The sequence below is a fragment of the Leucoraja erinacea genome, chromosome 7 (assembly GCF_028641065.1).
Source record: "Leucoraja erinacea ecotype New England chromosome 7, Leri_hhj_1, whole genome shotgun sequence".
Classification (NCBI taxonomy): Eukaryota; Metazoa; Chordata; class Chondrichthyes; order Rajiformes; family Rajidae; genus Leucoraja; species Leucoraja erinaceus.
The window spans coordinates 40,254,662-40,274,813 of NC_073383.1; the positions used below are offsets into that span (position 1 = coordinate 40,254,662).

Genomic DNA, 20,152 nt, shown 5'->3' on the forward strand with positions numbered 1-20,152 from the left:
GCTGCGCGTTAAGAATCCCGAGAACTCATTGGTCGATTTCACGCTAGCCTGCTGTTGCTTTGCACAAATGGCATCTCACCCTTAACCTCTCTGTTATTTTTGTGAACTTCCACAAATTGCACATGCAAAACTCATTTGTATCCAGAGCCAAGTATCCCAACAGGCTCTGGGAGGACAGTACTAGTTAGAGAATGTGAGAGGGAGCAAGAAAGAGAGTGGGAGAGATCCAGAAAGCGAAATGCTAGGACCATGGAAACAATGAACTACAGTGAAGAAAGGTCATATTATTTACACCTGATAGCTTAGCTGAAGACGTGGGGGGAAATCCAGGGGGGGGGGGGGGTTAATCACCCCCATGTTTTGTCAGCTGGATTTTAAAACTCGGTGAAAATATAATCTATTAAAAATCTCCGCTTTCCGCGAGAGAGTGGGACTCTTGATCATGGGTGCCAATTGGACGAGAGACACGTCGGTCAGCGGGTAGTGGGGGGGGACCATGATGATTCAGCGCGATGATCAGAGGCGGGAGGTGTCGGTCAGAGGCGGATGTACGGAGTTGGGACAGAGGATAGAGCGCAGTGACTGGAGGAGAAAGACGTCCCGGTGGAGCAAAGATCAGAGAGCGGAGCTTGAATTAGCCCGTTTGCGGGGCTTTTCATCGCCCTGCCCGGAACGGCTTAAAATTGGCCGCGGGATCTTCCACCGCCCAGCGGTCAAATTGCTGCGTTGAGGAGATCGAGGCTCCTGATGTTGAAGCCCCGCTGGGCGATGAAAAGCCCCTCGAACGGGTCGATTGAAGACCCACAATTGGGGGCGGATGAAGCTGCTGTGGCTGGAAATCGGAGTCGGTCACCAACCCGGTCAGCTCCCGATGTACCGTCCACAGAGCCCACGGCTGAAGCCTCCAAAGCCACGTGCGCGTGTGTGTGCGGCTCTAAGAAATTGTATCCCCCCCATGTTTTTATAGCGATTTCCGCCCCTGGCTGAAGACACTTTTTCAGATCTGGAATCTGGCCTTGAGTAATAGCACAATGGAGATAAAGGTGTCTGGGAACAGCTATTTTGCAAACAGACTCTATGATGAGAAGGAAAACATAAACAGGCAACATTATAATGAAGAACTCTCCAGCCTGACAAGGAAACAATATGCATTTTGTTTATTCAGTCCTTGAATATGTGAATACTTAAAATGATTGACAATAATTGTAAGAATCTTAAGATAGTGTAAAAACAAAGGCTTCCTTTAGAAGATCGAAGGAAAACATCATCTAAAAGGTTGGTCCAAGACATTGGCAGCAACAACCCAACAATCACAAGAAGGAGGGCCCTGAGTTTGAAACTTAGAGACTATCCTCCTAGCAGCGGAGTGAGCCTGGATCCAAGTCGTGAGTCTTATGATTTAGTAAAAGAAGTGATAAGCTGGAACATTAAATCAAATGTTATTAGGAGTCCATGGTTTGCATGCATGCTTAAGTAATTCAAGTGCTAATAAAGATTACGTTGTACAAAACGTTGGTTTGGAGTCTTTTGTTCGACATGTCAGTTGATACTCTATAGAGGTAATAGGGTCAACACATTACAATCTTCACAGCACATTAGGTATGGAAAGTAACAGCCTAACTTTCCTTTATCAATATGATAATTATTCAAGCACCATTAAACACCTCTGCCCTAGAAAGTGAACAAATCAAGCAGAAGAGCTTCAGGCAGTAAATTGTTCCACGAGAGCTCTAAAATGATATTTACAGAACAATGATTTCTTACTCTTCCATTTCAACTATGTTTGTCACTCTAGCCTGCACTTCCCTTTTTATAATTGTTTTGTTTCTAATTCATCCTATTTCCTTCTCCAAACTTTTGGTTTCATTCTTAACATTCCTTTCTTGTTCATTTGCTAAGACCATTGGCATTTTGTTGTCACCTCACATGTCCAGCAAATGACGATGATGATGATACAGGAGGGAGATCGATCAATGGACCAAATGGTGGAAGACAACAATCATGCTCTCAATTACAGTAAAACCAAGGAACTGATGGTTGACTTTGGAAGAGGAAGGTTGAGGATCCACAAACCTGTCTTCATTGACAGGACAGTGTTGGAGTGTGCCAAAAACTTATAATTCCTAAGCATGCAATGATATGAAGATCTGTTATGGACCCAACATATTAATGCAATCAAAAAGAAAGCCCATCAACATCTCTAGTTCCTGCTATCGGGAAGGTATGGAAGCCTGAAAACTGTAATGTCCAGGTTCAGAGCAGCATCTTCCCTACAACCATCAGGTTATTAATCACTACTTGGGGGTGTTATATATATATATACACACACACTGAACATTTTTTTGTTTATTATGGTGCTCACAAAACACTATGTTTACATATCTGTGTTGAAGGGTTTCGGCCCGAAACGTTGCCTATTTCCTTCGCTCCATAGATGCTGCTGCACCCGCTGAGTTTCTCCAGCTTTTTTTTATGTTTACATATCTGCTGTGCTGCTGCAAGTGAGAATTTCATTGTTCCATTTCAGGACATATGACAATAAAACACTCTTGACTTGACTTGAAATGATGGCAAAAAATAATCATGAACTAAAAGTTGCAGAAATTCGAACATAAAATATACAGCTCCTGCAATGTGTACCCTGCTTATGACAGAAATTGATATGAAATTATGCCATCTGAAAAATGCCATCCAAAATAAAGCTATTTGGCAAACTGAGGTTTGTTATTTACCAATTAGGGTGGCTTAAAATGAGGGCATGACTCAGATCAAGAGCTAATAATTACAAAAACATCGACCCCTTTGGGTAAGGAACTTTAATTACTTGGTTCTGGAAGTCGAGAATCATTTTGCCATCACCCATAAGCAACACAACATGATGTGCGCTTATAAATAGATTTAAAAAAATCAAAAAATCTTGCCTAACAAAGTTAAAGGGACAGTGATGTCCTTTTGATAAATTATGCCGTGTACTGATGAGAATGGGGAATATCTATCGCAACATGACATGCTATTAAATTAATATTACTACCTCAATGGGGAGTTTGTGGAAGGATTCCTTCTTAAAACAGCCTGCTAAAAACCTCAAGTTGCTTCATCCCCATGTTGATAACCACAGGACATTTGTTCTGATGCACAGATTTTGTTTTTTGCTAATAATTTTTATTAAAAAAAACATATAAGAATGTAATTGTTCTGTTGTCACTACATATGGCAATTAAACGACTATTTCCTGGAGGAATGTGGTGCAGATACAAAATTAAATTAATCATGTTGTTTACAGCAGATCTCAGAACAGATATGTTATAGCATTTGGTTATCCTCTCAGATATTAATCTGTGTCACCCATCAAGATAGATATGGAGTGGGGCATAATTTCAATACAAAAAAAGAACCATTGAAAAAGTGATCAAAGCATAACATAATTAGCAGTTGTGCCACAATGAGGTACAACACACAGTTGATGGTGCAGATTTCTGCAGAAGAAACATGCGTGTATCATGATATTTGAAATAAATGATGCCTCTCATTTTCAGACTTAGTTTGCCCACCCAACAAACATTAAACAAAAACGTTATCGGTGAAAACGTGCACAGATCGTGGAAAGTGAGAGGCGAAGATGATGGAATCATGGGCACAAATAAAGATAGATGGCACAAAATACAAGTAGTGTGAAATGCGGAGAATGTTTTGCACAATGAACTGTTCAGATCTGGAACAGATTGATCAGATATGTAGGTGTAAGCAGATTCACATGTGACTTACAAAAGAGAATTGGACAGGAATTTCAAAAACAAATAAGTATTCAAGGCTGAGGAAGAAACCCGCGGAATACGGTTAAATCAGTGAGCTTGTGTGGATTAATGTTTTGAGCAGCAAAGTTTAATGCTGTAAGATTGTACGTCACAATCTGAATCATAAAAATATCACTGGAGGTTAAATTTGTAATCCAGACATTACAAAAAACTGAAGATCATTACTTTATTTTTAAAATGCTGAATTAAATCAGAGATTTTGTTTGAATAAAATACAATTCAAATGCTGAATTGATGGACACATTAAAATTCAGATGCCATTATCTTGAGAAAAGAAAAAGTGATGGAGGAACTCAGCGGGTAAGGCTGAGAAGAGGATGGACAGACGACAAAATTTGCCCGTCTCTTTTCTCAACAGGTGCTGCCTGAGTTCCTCCAGCACTTTGTTTTTTGCTCACTGAACTCAGGGGGCATGTCTTGCAAGTAGAAGATCTTACCATATTGGTGCACAGCCAGAGATCCAACGTTACTCTCATCAGCCACTGGAAAATACAAAGAAAGGTATTTTTTAAATTTATGGAGAAGACTTGGTAATTTTCTAACAAGATGCAAGTTTGAGAGCTCATCCAATTCCAGAGACTCGAACACAAAATCTGTATGGAAATATACTACTGCTTCTTCATTGTCAATCGGTTTGAAGCCTGGAACACTTTCTGGAGTGCCTTTGCCAGATTGACTGCTTTGGTACAAAAAGGCTCAGGAGTGCTGCACTGAAGAGGTGCTATCTTTCAGATGAAATGTTAAACTGCACCATGTCCACATTTTCAGATCAACATGAAATCATATGACCCTACCTCAAAAAAGAGCAGTGTTCTTCCACGTGCTTTGATCAATATTTATTATTTAGAATTGCTTAGATATCAAATTAAATGATAATTGTCTCATGCAACCTGAGATTTTGTAACCACACTTCCTACATTACAAATACTCAATACCTAAAGCATCTGAGATGTTTCTTCCATATTCTGCAGCTGCCCTTCATCTCTAAAGGTTCCTAGATCTCAAATACATGTTTCCATCACACCAAGCTCCTATCTTATCTATGCCATGTGCCATCAAATTAAATTCACTGTCAATTCCAATCATCCTCTTAAACTCATTTTGCTTGTTTTATGCAACCACCTGTTATAGCCCTCCGTTTCTTCCTTGACCGCAGAACCAACTAATCCCCGTCTACTGATACTCTCCTCCGCCTAGCAGAGCTGGTCCTTACCCTTAACAACTTTTCGTTTGACTCCTCCCATTTCCTCCAAATACAAGGCGTAACTATGGGCATGCGCATGGGCCCCAGCTACGCCTGCCTCTTTGTAGGGTATGTTGAACAATCTTTGTTTGAGGTGTACCAGGGCCCTATCCCTAAACTCTACCTCCACTACATCGACGATTGCATTGGTGCTACCTCCTGCACCCACACAAAACTCACTGACTTCATCCATTTCACCACTAACTTCCATCCGGCACTCAAATACACCTGGACCATTTCCGACATTTCCCTACCATTTCTAGAACACACTATATTCCATCCATTGCACAGTGAAACAAATCATCAAGATTAATACTGGAAAGTAGCCTGCTAATGGTTTAAACAACAAATTAACAAACCGATCGACGAACCACTCTCCACAGAACAGGAACAGTATTAGGCTGAACGATCCTTTGAATCTGCTTCACCATTCAATAAGATCATGATCTTTGGCCTCAACTTTAAAACCGGCCTAATCCCATAAAACTCAATTCCCCAGAAGCACAAAAATCTATGTTGGCCATGAATGTACTCAATAACTTAGAATCCATCACCCTCTGAGACTCCAACCCCAATATATTACTCACAGCTCAGTGCATCTTTATACTTTAATGTGGCATCTTATGGAATGCCTTATGGAACTCTAAATACACTATTCACACTGACTCTGCTACCATCTACTCTACTGATTACATCACCAAGGAACCCTGAAAACTTGTTAAACACGATTCTGCTTCATGTTGACACTGCCCAATCATCTTATCGTTTGCTGATTGCTTCATTTTCACTTTTTTAAAAATAGATTCCAGCATTGGTAGAGTTGCTGCCTTACAGCGAATGCAGCGCCAGAGACCCGGGTTCGATCCTGACTATGGGTACTCTCTGTACGGAGTTTGTATGTTCTCCCCATGATCCGCATGGGTTTTTTCCAAGATCTTCGGTTTCCTCCCACACTCCAAAGACGTACAGGTTTGTAGGTTAATTGGCTTGGTAAATGTAAAAAAAAATTGTCCCCAGTGGGTATAGGATAGTGTTAATGTGCGTGGATCGCTGATCGGCATGGACCCGGTAGGCTGAAAGGTCCACGCTGTATCTCTAAACTAAACTAATGTCAGGCTCACCGGCACAGAATTTTCCGTTATCACCCATTCTCCTCCATGAACAGCACATTTCACCTTTTCCATTAAGTCAGACCATTCCAAAACCAAGGGAATTCTGGAAGTTGACAACCAATTCATCTGCTACCTCAGCAGTTACCTCTTCTGGAGTGCTTAAATATATGCCATTGGGTTCAGGTGACAGTCTGCCCAATTCCCATTAATTGGCCCGGTACTCTTAGATTGAATGGAAATCACTGTGTTCATTTTCTCACTCTCCTTTCATCACCTATTATGTTTGCTTTGTTTTCAATGTCTTCTATTGCTCGGCAGATAAACAAAATTCTGTTTTGCCAGGAAGACAAATGATTCATGATGGTTTTTTGCATAAAGGCTACAGCGACCTTTAAGGTGAGCTGGATACACAATGTCCTCTACTACCAATGAGTCTTTTTGGTAAACGAGATGTGTATAGGACACACGCTACAAAAACGAAGTTGGACAATTTATGTTAATCTGAGCAAGTAACAGGTAACATCATGAATCATTCAGTGTCCACAGATTATATTTTCACATTGGTGCCTTGTTATTTAACATGCTAAATAAAAACTGTTTCACGATTCTAGCACGGCAGCCGGGAAACTGCTGTTGGGGACATCAGGAAGGTTTAAAATTCTACATGATGTGTGTAAACGTCAGCAGACTCCAAGTTTACTTTATTTTTGTCATCTTCTCCTTTCACAGAATTCACAATACAGGAAGAGACATCGATAACATTTTAAGAATCAAAAACCCCGTAAGGTAACATTTGTCGCATACTCTTGTAATTCAATGGCGTCCCAGTCTACAGACTCCCATTTGACACTGTGTCCTCAGCTCTCACACTCTCCTTAAACTGACCAGGATCCTTTTTCCTTGTGCTCCCTCTAAATTTATAGGGTCCACTGCAGAATTTATTGTAGTTCTGTGCAACATCTAAAAAAAGTGAATTAAAATCGTGTTGGGCAATTATTTAGATTAACATCCAATCTGGAAAATCTGTAAATCTGTCACCACTAATGTCCCAACAGGTCCTCACCAGCATTTATGTTTCACCCAAGCCTCCTCCCATCATTTTATCTCATTATTTTAGCATGACCTTCTAAATTTTGCCCTATTACCTACATGTTCAAATTCCTCTTAAGAATAATCTTGCTACTCATCTCAGCAGCTCCTTATGATAATAATTTTGACATTCTAACAATACGTTCAAGAAGAGTGCTTCCTTAATTCTTACCAACAACATTTATGAATATATATCATATACTGTCGGACTTCCCTACAGAGCAAACATCTGTAGCTCTATCCCATATATCCCTTCAATACTTTTAGAGATTACAAATATGTCATAACTTAATCTTCTCTAGAACTACTTCACTTTGTTTATTCAGTTCAGTTTAAACCCAACATTTATTTCATTCTATGGTAATAAGGAGGACTGTAAGGTGAACTTTGAATAAGGATCAGAAATAAGAGCCAACGCTATTTTTATTTGCTAATAACTCTCTGGGGCACCAACTCAATTAAAGAGATCTGCAGAGACCAAAAGGATCCTGGTCAGTAAATTATGACATTTTAGAAGCATTCAACTAATTCATAACTTCAAATACTCTGTGACCTTCCCTGTTTTCAAAAGGATGAGTGAATATTAAAAGTTGGATGTATAAGAAGTGTAGCAGCGGGAGTCAGGTAATCTCATGCAAAAGAGGAGATGGGAAATTTAAATTGTGTCACACATAAATTACTCTCTCACAATAACCCTCACTGGAAAAATAATATGGAAACTTTGATTGAGAAATTATTATGAAGCCGAACAACTTGCATTTCATGGGCAAGGTTCAGCACTAACTGTTGGAAGAGTAGAGTATTCAGGAATCAAAAGTAATATACAATTGCAGACAATTTTAACCAAACCCAACTATTGGGAAACTGACACAATGAGGGAGCGACGTTTAACGAGAGTAACGCAATCAGGTTGGTGAATTGTTAGTCAAATGGCTAGCTGCCTGTCACCTAATACTCATTGGTATCATTTGTTTATACAGTAAACCCTCGTTATAATGGACCATGGGGGAGGGGGATTATGTATATTATTGCTGATTGCCCATTATAACTGAGTAAGGTATTATCATTGAAACAAAGAACAACAGATGATGGTTAATACACAAAAGGGCAATGGAGTTACTCAATGGGTCAGGCAGCATCACTGGAGAACATGGATAGGTGACGGTGGGACCCTTTTTCAGACTGATTCAGTCTGCTGTGTTACTCCAGCACTTTATGTAATTTCACCTCATAACTAGCCACCAACGCCGCTGGTGTGCACCAGCGAGCCTTTTTTCACTGGTTGATGCAGCTGTTGTTGCGGCTCATGTTGTAGTCCCTGGGGACAGTGCTTTCTTCAGGCCATTGCCAATGGCAATATGCACTCGGTCACCCTGGGGCTCCCTCTCCTCTCACCTGTTGTGAGTTGGGGATGGCTTTGGAAGCTGGAGCTATAAGCATCCGGGAGGCAGTGCGACACAGGGGCAGCATCAGCAGGTCCTTCTGCTATAGCCAAATTCCTTTATAAAGGGGTCTGTTCAAATGGGGGTTGCTGTATTAAAATCTACAATTTAAAAACATGAATTTACAAGAGTACTGCCGCCACTTTGCAACAAATTTCAAAAGCTGGTGGGCAAGGATATCCCAGTGGCAAATATCTAGAATTTAGCAGCCAGGAAAGTATTTCTGTGTCATTAGACACGGAGTATCAAATGAATTGCTTGCCACGCTTTTTGCAGGGGCACAATTATATTTTTTAATCTCAACTGGACATTCACTTGAAAGAAATGATTAAGAGAATGTACCAAGTCATAAATCAATGCCAAACTGAGAGAGTTCAACTGGATAGTGCTGCCCTATTGACTTACAGCCATTATCCCAACTCCAGCCTCACAATATTCGATCAGACACTTCAATATACAAAAATCCTGAACTACTGGAGGTGACCTTTGTAAGGGGAAACATCAAAACAGAAAGAATTTGTGCATTTCATTGAACAAAAAACTCCGGATGTATTAACAAGGTCAAAACCTAGTCTTGTTTGACTTTAAAAAAAATGTAAAAAACATATGTACTTCTGTATCTCTTCTATACTTTCCTTCACGTAATTTCTATCAAATAAAATTTAGTATTCCAATAAATTCCCTCTATCGACCAGCCAGAGGGGGGCCAACCCTTTTATTTTCTAAAAGTGGTGCTTTGTCCAGCGATAGGAATATTTGAAAGGTCATTCACTACTGTGGCAGCACAGTGGCACAGCCATGACAGCAGCTGCTTCTTAGCTCCAGTGACCTGGGTTCAACCCTGACCTTTTGTGTGTCATTTTACACATCCTCCTGTGACCTCCATGGGTTTTCCCCAAGCACTCCGGTTTCCTCGCACATCCCAAAGGTGTACCGGCTGGGAGCTTAATTACTCACTGTAAATTGCCCCAAGTGTGTGGATAAGTAGTAAAATCTGGAAGTGGGGGAGGGGGGAGAGTTCATATGGCCTGACCTGCAGAGTATTTGCAGTGTGCTGTTATTTTAGATTTCTAGCCTCCATGTTTTTTTAATTTTCATTAAGAATACAAATATTACTCATTTCCATATTGTATGACTTTGACTCTATGACCCATTGTGACATTGACCTACTTTGACATTAAAAGTGACGTTCTTCAAATTTTATAGGAATTAAGTATGCAGATTCGAGGTATTATGACTGTCATGAGAGCATAGAAACATACTCTTTAGTCTCACTCACCCATACCAACCAAATTGCTCCTTTCAAGCTAGCACATATGCCCGTGTCTCGTGCAGATCCCTCTAAACCTTTCCTATTCATGTACTGTACCTGTCCAAATTTTAAATGTTGTTATTGTAACTGCCTCAATTGATGTTTCCCCTCAGATTTCTACTTAATCTTTACCTTCTCATGTATGCCCTTTGTTCTTAATTCCCCTACCCTTGTGCATTCACCCGATCTATTCCCCCATGATTTTTATACGCGTCTACCTCTCCAACCTCACCCTATAGCTCAGGCCTTGGAATCCCAGCAACATCGTTGTGAATTTTCGCTGTACTCTTTCCAGTTTAATGCTATACCAGGGTGACTAAAATTGAACACGACCCAAGTCCGGCCTCACCAAACTCTTGCACAACTGTAACATAACATCCCAACATCTCTACTCAATTACCTGACTGCTGAAGGCCAGCATGCCAAAAGCATTATTTACCTGCCTGGCCACTTTCAGTGGACTATGTATCTGTACGCCCAGATCTTCTGATCTACCACATTTCCCAGGGCCCTATTATTCATGAGGAAGGTCCTACCCTGTTTTGTCTTCCCAAAACGCGACAACTAAAAATTATCTGAAGTAAACACCATTTGTCATTCCTCAGCCATTTGCCCGGTTGTACAAGATCCAGTTGTAATTTTTGATAACCATCCTCACTGCCTAAATAGTGTCATCTATTTATCTAGATCTAAATGGGAAATGAAGATTAAAATGATAAATGTACATCCACAATTAAAAATATATGGAACACTAAAAGGCACGTGATTAAGTAAACATAGAAACATAGAAAATAGGTGCAGTAGTAGGCCATTCGGCCCTTCGAGCCTGCACCGCCATTCGATACGATCATCGCTGATCATCCAACTCAGTATCCTGTTCCTGCCTTCTCTCCATACCCCCTGATCCCTTTAGCCACAAGGGCCACATCTAACTCCCTCTTAAATATAGCCCATGAACTGGCCTCAACTACCTTCTGCGGCAGAGAATTCCAGAGATTCACCACTCTCTGTGTGAAAAAAGTTTTCCTCATCTCGGTCCTAAAAGATTTCCCCCTTATCCTTAAACTATGACCCCTTGTTCTGGACTTCCCCAACATCGGGAACAATCTTCCTGCATCTAGCCTGTCCAACCCCTTAAGAATGTCAATATTACCACAAAGAAACCTGCAATGTTGGTCCACTGTAACCATCTTGCAACTAGACCATCAGGAATTATTTTTAAGTGTTTACGGCAATGCACATTATCCATGAGAAAGATTAGTGCCTGTTAAGGTAAGTAGCTTTGCCCTTTTCTACAGTCTCAGTACAAAGAAGTTTTTTTGTAAAGCTAAGATCATCCTTTGTTCAGAGAGGATGAGAGGTAGGATATTGCAGAGGATATTTCAAGAATCTGGAAAAAAGAGTAGCTAACAACGCACTACTAATTCTACGTGAGAAAAAATATTTTTCAATGCTTTCCTTTACTTCTCAGCCTTCATAACTATGCAAGATTAATGCAATTAACTTATTTCTAGCAGTGTGTACTGACAACACTGTCAGCCAGTGAGTTGGAGCCAGGGCAAGATGCACATTTGAATCTGCAATCGATTGAAAACAGAGACAATGTCAATTCACACAGAGAACAGAGCATGTTTAGAGAGATGAATAAAACAGAATTGATGATAGAAATTGTACCAGCATCTCCTGATCAAACCAGCAAAATAACTACAGAAAAACAATTGAGTGCAATATAGTTATTGACAAATTAGTGCTCCCACCTGGTCCTGAAATTTAACTTCAGATTTACAATGCTGTGCTGGTTTTTGTATTATGGAAAGGATGTAGGCATCAATGGCTAGGTAAGCATTATCTGCCCATAGTAAATGCCCTGGAAAAAATAGTGGTTAGTTGCCTTTTTGTACCAAAGCAGTCTATCTGGCAAAGGCACTCCAGAAAGTGTTCCAGGCTTCAAACCGATTGACAATGAAGAAGCAGTAGTATATTTCCATACAGAGGTGCTGTATGACTTGGAGGGAACCTGCAAATGGTGAAGTTTCTATGTACCCGCTGAAGTCCTTCTTGATGGTAGAAGTTTTGAATTTGGGATGTGCTGTTGAAACACTTCTGGAAAATCCCTCCCTATTTCATTATCTTTGAGATGTTCTTTGTCATAGCTGCTATTTGGCCATCTATTATAACAACTTCTTGCATCAGTGTCAATTTTTAACAGGTAGTTTATCCTGCTAAGCTCAATGAGAGATTTTGCTAAAATCCTGGTAGCAACGTAAAGGAGCAATATAATCCTGGTTGTTGCTGGCTGGTACATGCATAATGTGTTGAAGTACATTTGTTACTTTAAAGGGGACCTTTGAATGGTTGTTAAGAGGAAGCGGGAATCGGTGTGGAATCCAGATTGGCAGGTGTGGTTAAAACTCCAAAGTGTGCAAGTCCTTCATCATCACCCAGTTTTATTCCCCTGTGGATTGTGCAATGCAGCCTCTCGCCATCTTCAATCAATGTCACTTCAGTGTTGTTTTTAACCCTCATTAACACTACTTTCATCTTATTAAGACCAAAGCACTTCAAAAAAGCTACAGATGGCAGGGAGATCACAGGGATATCATCCTGAGGAGGTGGTGGGGGGTGGGTGTGGGTATGGGGGGGGGGGGGGGGGGGGGGGGGTCTACAATCCATTTGGTTTGGCAAGCTAAATGACAATAGGTGCAGGTCACTTTCAATTCATCTTCTCTTTAATTTGTTTATTTTAGTTTTATTTTGTGAATGACAGGCTGAATATGACTCTCACCCAGATCCATGCTTTTGGAGCCGCTGATTTTTCCAGGAGATTGCCGCTTGATAGTGATACTAGGCTGACTTTCTAAAGCTCCATCCAGGGATCTCTGCTGCAGTCGAGAAATGGAATTAAGCTCCAAGCTGTCGAAAGGATGAGAGAAAAAAATCAGACAGAACCAAACAATATATTTAAAGAACCAGTTTCTGCAACAGAGCTCTCATCAGTTTGCTGCACTATGCCAGTTCCACACCAAAAACCATGGGCCACAGCATGTCCACCATTGTTAGAATCGCCCTGGTAGCTGGGCTCAATGGGCAGGACCCTTAACCCTCAGGCAGAAGGTTTTCAATACAAGTCCTATTCCAGAGACATGAACTCAAGCAGCATACCAGAGAGAGATCATAAATGAAAGACATACCTTGCATTTGTTCTATTATTAAGAGATGAAACAGCCCTTTAAATGGTACCCGGTGACATGGAATAGGACTATGATCCGAAATTATGGCATTCCGTCACAGCTAGATTTCAAAGGAAGATCATAGCCCATCACATGGCATAAATTATTAACAAACTCAAATGTACCAATGATGACATTCCAGAAACACAATTGTGTTATTTGTCACTTCGCTGATGTTTGAGTGCCTCGCTCATAATTACGAAATGCAAATAGCAGGGACTTGCTATTCAAAGTGTTAAAAAAAGACACAAAGTGCTGGAGTAATTCAATGCATCAAGAAGCATCTCTGGAGAACATGGATAGGTGATGTTTCGGGTCTGGAGCCGACAATCAGCCTGAAGGGTCCTAACCTCAAACCTCACCAATAACATGTTCTCCAGAGATGCTTCCTGGCCAGCTGAGTTACTCCAGCACTTTGTATCTTTTTTTGTAAACTAGCATCTGCAGTTTATTGTTATCCTTTTAAATGGGTAAATACTGGCTTCAATATCAAATGGTTACTAATTATCTGCATTGTTGCAAGGATTTGGACCCAAACATATTTAATCAATAGTACTACAAGAATCATTGGGTCATCACTGCTTTCTAGGACCTTGCCGTTCATAAATTAAAATAATTTACTTTTGAAATGTTTCCTACTTTACTATAGTAACTCTGCTTGAAAAGTATGGAATAGTTTGTACTGTATTTTGAGATTGTGAAAGGAGCATTAATGCAAGACTTTCTTCTTGGAGTCCAAGGAACTAAATTAAAATCCAGTAAAGGATCAATCAATTTCTCCAACTTAGCTTTCAACTATGCTCTATGCTTAGAAAGGGATAATTTCTGGTGACAAACCTTTTATCTTCACGAAACAGCCGCATTTTGGGCACACCCATAACTTCTTCTTCATTTGGATGTGGTGGAATGGGAGGCGGAACTTCAAAATCTCCCTCGTCGTAGGCTGTCAATGTTAATGAACAAGATTGTAAAATAATATACTGAAAACAAAGAACTCAGAACAATTTCCCAAAGGAATTTTAAACAGTAGGAGTGATGATACATGGGAAACTTTCAGCAGCAAACCAAAGGTTGCATTTACTAGATCCTGTGCAATCAGTGTATGTACTAATCCCACCACCTTGGCGAGTAATCCAGGAGAGCGTTGACTTTGAAAACCTTTTTCCCTGAGATATTAATCTGGATTTCGACAAAGCAACCAAATTCTCACGATTTTGGAGGACAGTGACTCAGTCAGAAGTTGTCTTTGCACATCACCAATGTGTCAAAGCCAGCATCAGCAGAGACTGATGCCCTGGAAAATATATTTTTGTAACATGGCCAAGTAACGCTGAGAAATAAACACAGACATATTAGAGCAGGGGTTCCCAACCTTTTTCGTCCCGTTTACTTCTGGCAACTTTAATAGCACATAAGTGTTATTTCACTTATTTATGAATAACTAATGATGAACAAATACTGGTATACCAGAACCAAACACAGTCAGTCAATGAGAAAAATAGGCACAAATCCAGAAACCACAAATTTACCCCATGGGCAGGCAAAATTTACCACCTGGGGGTAAACTTACCCCAGGTTGGGAACCCTTGTATTAGAGCAAACCCCTAAGCTTGGCTTCCTATGTTATTCAAGATAAGCAACAGCATACGACACTATCAACCACAAACGACTCCTCTACAAGATCCTTGAGATGATAAAAGATCAGCATCTAACCGAGCTAATATAAACAATGGGCGATCAAGGGTGACAAGGGAGAGTCAGTGGATGTAGTGGACTTTCAGAAAGCATTTAATAAGGTCCCACATAGGAGATTTGTGGGCAAAATTAGGGCACATGGTATTGGGGGTAGAGTGCTGACATGGATAGAAAGACATGGTTGGCAGACAGGAAACAAAGAGTAGGGATTAATGGGTCCCTTTCAGAATGGCAGGCAGTGACTAGTGGGATACCGCAAGGCTCGGTGCTCGGACCACAGCTATTTACAATATATATTAATTATTTAGATGAAGGGATTACAAGTGACATTAGCAAATTTGCAGATGACACAAAGCTGGGTGGGAGTGTGAACTATGAGGAGGATGCTATGAGAATGCAGGGTGACTTGGATAGGTTGGGTGAGTGGGCAGATGCATGGCAGATGCAGTTTAATGTGGATAAATGTGAGGTTATCCATTTTGGTAGCAAAAACAGGAAGGAATATTATTATCTAAATGGTGTCAAGTTGGGAAAAGGGGAAGTACAACGGGATCTGGGGGTCCTTGTTCATCAGTCAATGAAAGTAAGCATGCAGGTACGGCAGGCTGTGAAGAAAGCGAATGGCACGTTGGCCTTCATAACAAGAGGAGTTCAGTATAGGAGCAAACAGGTCCTTCTGCAGTTGTACAGGGCCCTAGTGAGACCACACGTGGAGCATTGTGTGCAGTTTTGATCTCCAAATTTGTGGAAGGGCATTCTTGCTATTGAGGGGGTGTAGCGTAGGTTCACAAAGTTAATTCCCGGGATTGCGGGACTGTCATATGCTGAGAGAATGGAACGGCTGGGCTTGTATACTCTGGAATATAGAAGGATGAGAGGCAATCTTATTGAAACATATAAGATTAATAAGGGTTTGGCTAGAGACAGGAAACATGGTCCCGATATTGGGTGACTCCAGAACCAGGGGCCACAGTTTAAGAATAAGGGATAAGCCATTTAGCACGGAGATGAGGAAACACTTTTTCACACAGAGAGTTGCGGAATTGCACAAAGAGGGCGGTGGAGGCTGGTTCTCTGGATACTTTCAAGAGAGAGCTAGATAGGGCTCTTGAAGATAGCACAGTCAGGGGATATAGGGAGAAGGCAGGAACGGGGTACTGATTGCGGATGATCAGCCATGATCACAGTGAATGGCGGTACTGGCTTGAAGGGCCGAAAGGCCTACTCCTGCATCTATTGTCTATTGTCTATTGATGCTCCCAAATTGAAGGTTCTTTGTTGAGAAAGGAGAGAAACATAGCAGATGTTAATGAACAGAAGAACGGCCTCCCTCAAGGAAGTGTTCTGGCACCGAACCTGTACAACATCTACACCAATGACCAGCCAACTGACTTGGTAACGAAGAGTTTCATCTATGCTGACGATCTCTGTATAACAGCACAGGGTACACAGTTCCAAGATGTTGAGACAACGTTGACAGAGGCACTCACCAGTTTATCTTCATACTATGAGGAAAACCAGCTGCATGCCAACCCATTGAAAACACAGGTCTGTGCATTGCACCTGAGGAACCAAGAGGCTTACCATCAACTACACTCCCACTAACACATTGCCCAAACCCAGTCTACCTTGGCGTCACACTCGACCGCTGCTTAACATACAAGGCACATGTGGAAAAAACTAAAGCAAAGGTAGGCACCCACAACAACATATCGAAGAAACTCACTACCACCAAATGGGGTGCCAACCCAACAACAGTACGTACTACAGCCTTAGAACTTTGCTTCTCTGCTTATCTGCTGCAGAATACACATGCAAAGAAGATCGACTCACCCTTGAATGCCAGCTGCCATAGCATCACTGGTTGCCTCCGATCTACAGTCATAAACAATGTCTACCTACAGGCTGGCATCGCTCCCCCAGCCATCAGGAGAGCTGTTGCAAGTAGGACAGAGCGTCTGAAACAACTGGTAGACGATAGACACCCATTACATAACCATGTGCCCCCTCCTAGGCGGTTAAAATCCCGTAACCTTCCTGACCAGCGTCACCCCATTGGAAACAACACCAACTGAAGCTCGCCTCCAATTGTGGAAGAACAGACTAGCCACTGTCCCTATTTCAACCAAGATGGGCATACCAGCATCAGAGCACTTACCACCAGGTGCTGATGAACACTGGCTGAACTGGAGATGTCTCAACCGACTGCTAATCGGGGCCAGGCGACCAAGGGTGACAATGCACAAATGGGGCTACATCGGAGGTACAACAACCTGTGACTGTGGCATACAGACCCAGACAATGCAACACATACTGCAATGCCCATTGCTGGATACTACTCCAGACCTTGCACTTAATTGGGGCTGTCCCACTGTACGAGCTAATTCAAGAGTTCTCCTGAGTTTCCCCTGATTCGAACTCGGAGAATTACGGTAATAGCCGCTCGTAGGTACTCGGGGCTCTCGTGGACATTTTTCAACATGTTGAAAAATCTTCACGAGTCTTCCCGAGCTTACCGCGTTTCCCGAGTACCTGCCGTTATCGTTACGAGCCACTAAGAGACGTCCCGAGCTCCGATGTACCTGCTACATACATTCTACGTGCTCACCAAGAGTTTGATTTTGTTTTTAACTCGGGAGAGCTCTTGAATTAGCTCGTACAGTGGGACAGCCCCTTAACATTCCAATAGCAACGAAGTGTACAGCAGTGGCGAGCCACTATATAGCATAAGGACATGAAAGAAGAAGCAACAGCATCAGCTACAGTTTTTACATTATAATTTCTTATAAAAATATTGGCTGGACCCCTAAACTTGGTGAGGAAATGTGTTTTGGTGGAGTTCTCCATACAAGCATTGCCTGTACAAAAGCAGTAATTGAGTATCAAAAAAGTAACTGATTGATCCCAAAGCGTGCAGTGAAATTTTACATGAAAATGCTGGTTGAATTTTGGAACTCTCTTCAGCAAATGGCACCTGGTGCTAGGTCAACTATCGATTTAAACTAAAGCAACTAAAATTTGACTTTGGACTATGACACAATGGTTTCTTGGTTTCTTGGTCCTCCAATATATTCCAAATGGAATTTAAACTGGAGGTGGTGAAGGGAGGGCTTAAGCCAGAAAGGGTTATTGGGAAGAAAGAGCTACTTTAAATTTAGTTGCATTTGGTTGGGTAACTATAGCTGGGAGGAGATTATTCCATGCTTTAATTGTGCGGGGGAAGAACGAATTGCTGTACACATCTGTCTTTGTAGCTGGGATCACAACTTGGATCGAATGCCCTCGTCTGCTCCTAATTGGTTTGGGTTTGGTGTAGGTCTTGTAGTCTATGTCGAGCTGACCATTTAACAGTTTGTAAAAACAGGTCAAACGGTGAGCTTCACGTCTGTCTTCGAGAGGGTTCCTTCCACCCCAGAGAATTCAGAAGTTTGGTGACATCGCTTCTCTCTCATAGGTGTTAGTAACAAAACGAGCTGCCTGTCTTAGGACATGTTCGATGGAAGAAACGGTTTTATTTGTGTATGGGTCCCATGCTGCAACTGCGTAGTCCAAATGAGGTCTAACGAGGGTGAAGTATAGCTTCTCCTTGACAGAAGTTGAACAATGATGAAAGTTGCGCCTCAGAAAGTTTAGGACACCTGTTGCTTTCACCGTTGCATGATGAGTCTGACCATTGTTGTGACCACTCAACCATAGTATCGAGATCCTTTTGGAGAGCATCTTCATCGTCAGCTGTCTTAATTGGACGGTACAGCAAACAATCATCAGCGAAAAGTCTGGTCGCACTTGCGACTTTTTCATGGATGTCATTTATGTAAAGCAAAAATAGGTGTGGGCCAAGTACTGTGCCCTGAGGTGTACCACTCAACACTGGATGCCAATTGGAGCTCTTTCCGTTCACACACACACACGCTGAAGACGTTTTGTCAGGAAACTGGAAATCCATCGTTTCGTGTTGGAACGAATACCATAGAAGTCAAGCTTCCGAAGCAGTCTCTGGTGTGGGATGACATCAAATGCTTTAGAAAAGTCCAGCACAACTAAATCCGTGATGACGTTACTATCAAGGTGCTTGGCCAGGTCATTTGTCGTCAGGATAAGCTGAGACTCGCATGATCTATGCCTCCTAAATGCATGTTGGTTGTCAGCAAGAATGTTATGTTTGCTCACGTGTCGCATCAGATTATTATCAATTAAATGCTCCAGCAATTTGCAGCAGGTACTTGTTAATGAAACAGGACGATAATTCGCTGGGTTAGTGGTTGAACCCTTCTTAAAGAGAGGAGTGATGTTAGCCTTCCTCCAAACCAGCAGAACATCACCTGAGTCAAGCAATTGTTGGAAAATGAACTGCAAAACTGGAGCCAGTTCTTCGGCTGCGATCTTGAGGGCTTGATTCTGTATCTGATCTGGCCCAATTGCTTTTGTGGTATTGATGTTGAGCAATAACTTCTTGACACCTTCAACCTCAATTTTAATAGCAGGCATAGACAAGGTGTATACAGCTAGGCAATAGACCAATTATGATCTCACTGAATAACAGGACAGACTCCGGGAGGTAAATGGCTTGGTCCTAATGCAATGAGGTGATGCTGGTTTGGTGACAAAGTGATTTTAAGATAACTTGTACCAATGATGTCTATTTCAATGATTTGCTAAAAGTGAAATAGTTCTGGCTCACAGCTCCGGAGATTTTCCGATTCTAATTTTTTATTTTATCTCCTCTCTAAAATACAAAGATTCTCCGAAATGTGAAGGAAGTTGAAGCTCCATGACCCATTACACTCCTTCCAAATAATTACACAACCCATCTAATTCCTGACACTACCACACACACACTGGTCACACAGAGAGTTCCTAGTAAGAATCTCACTTTCTTCACAGAGTCCAGAAACATATCTCGTCCTGCATGTTACATCATCTGGGCTTCTCTGGCTACTCAGAAGATAATCTCTGATTTCCCAGCAACACAGGAATTAAGTTCTGATTTGGCACGGAAATCACAGTGAACAGAATTACAGGTAATAAAAACAGAAATGCTGAAAACAGATGTTTCCTGACCTATGTGTGCTTCCAGCATTTTTTATTTTATTTTAGGTTTTTAGCAATTTCAGTCTCTTTTTTTATTTTCGTCAATGGATCAGAGATGTGGACTGCAATTTTGTCAACTTGCAACATCTACATGTTTATGCATTAAGAAAATGCAACATAATT

At 41.4% G+C, this 20,152-nt stretch overlaps 1 protein-coding gene across 2 annotated transcripts in view; it reads right to left on the reverse strand.

Annotated features, from left to right (window-relative positions):
- The window catches only part of pard3bb (par-3 family cell polarity regulator beta b), a 1,003,167-nt gene that overhangs the window by 438,719 nt on the left and 544,296 nt on the right, over nucleotides 1-20,152 (reverse strand). For both annotated transcript variants that reach the window (XM_055638338.1, XM_055638337.1), the window contains exons 14-16: nucleotides 14,081-14,186; nucleotides 12,799-12,926; nucleotides 4,253-4,297 (exon numbers count right to left, since the gene is read on the reverse strand). In XM_055638338.1, coding sequence (XP_055494313.1) covers nucleotides 4,253-4,297; nucleotides 12,799-12,926; nucleotides 14,081-14,186 — 279 coding nt within the window. The remainder of the gene's footprint in view (nucleotides 1-4,252; nucleotides 4,298-12,798; nucleotides 12,927-14,080; nucleotides 14,187-20,152) is intronic.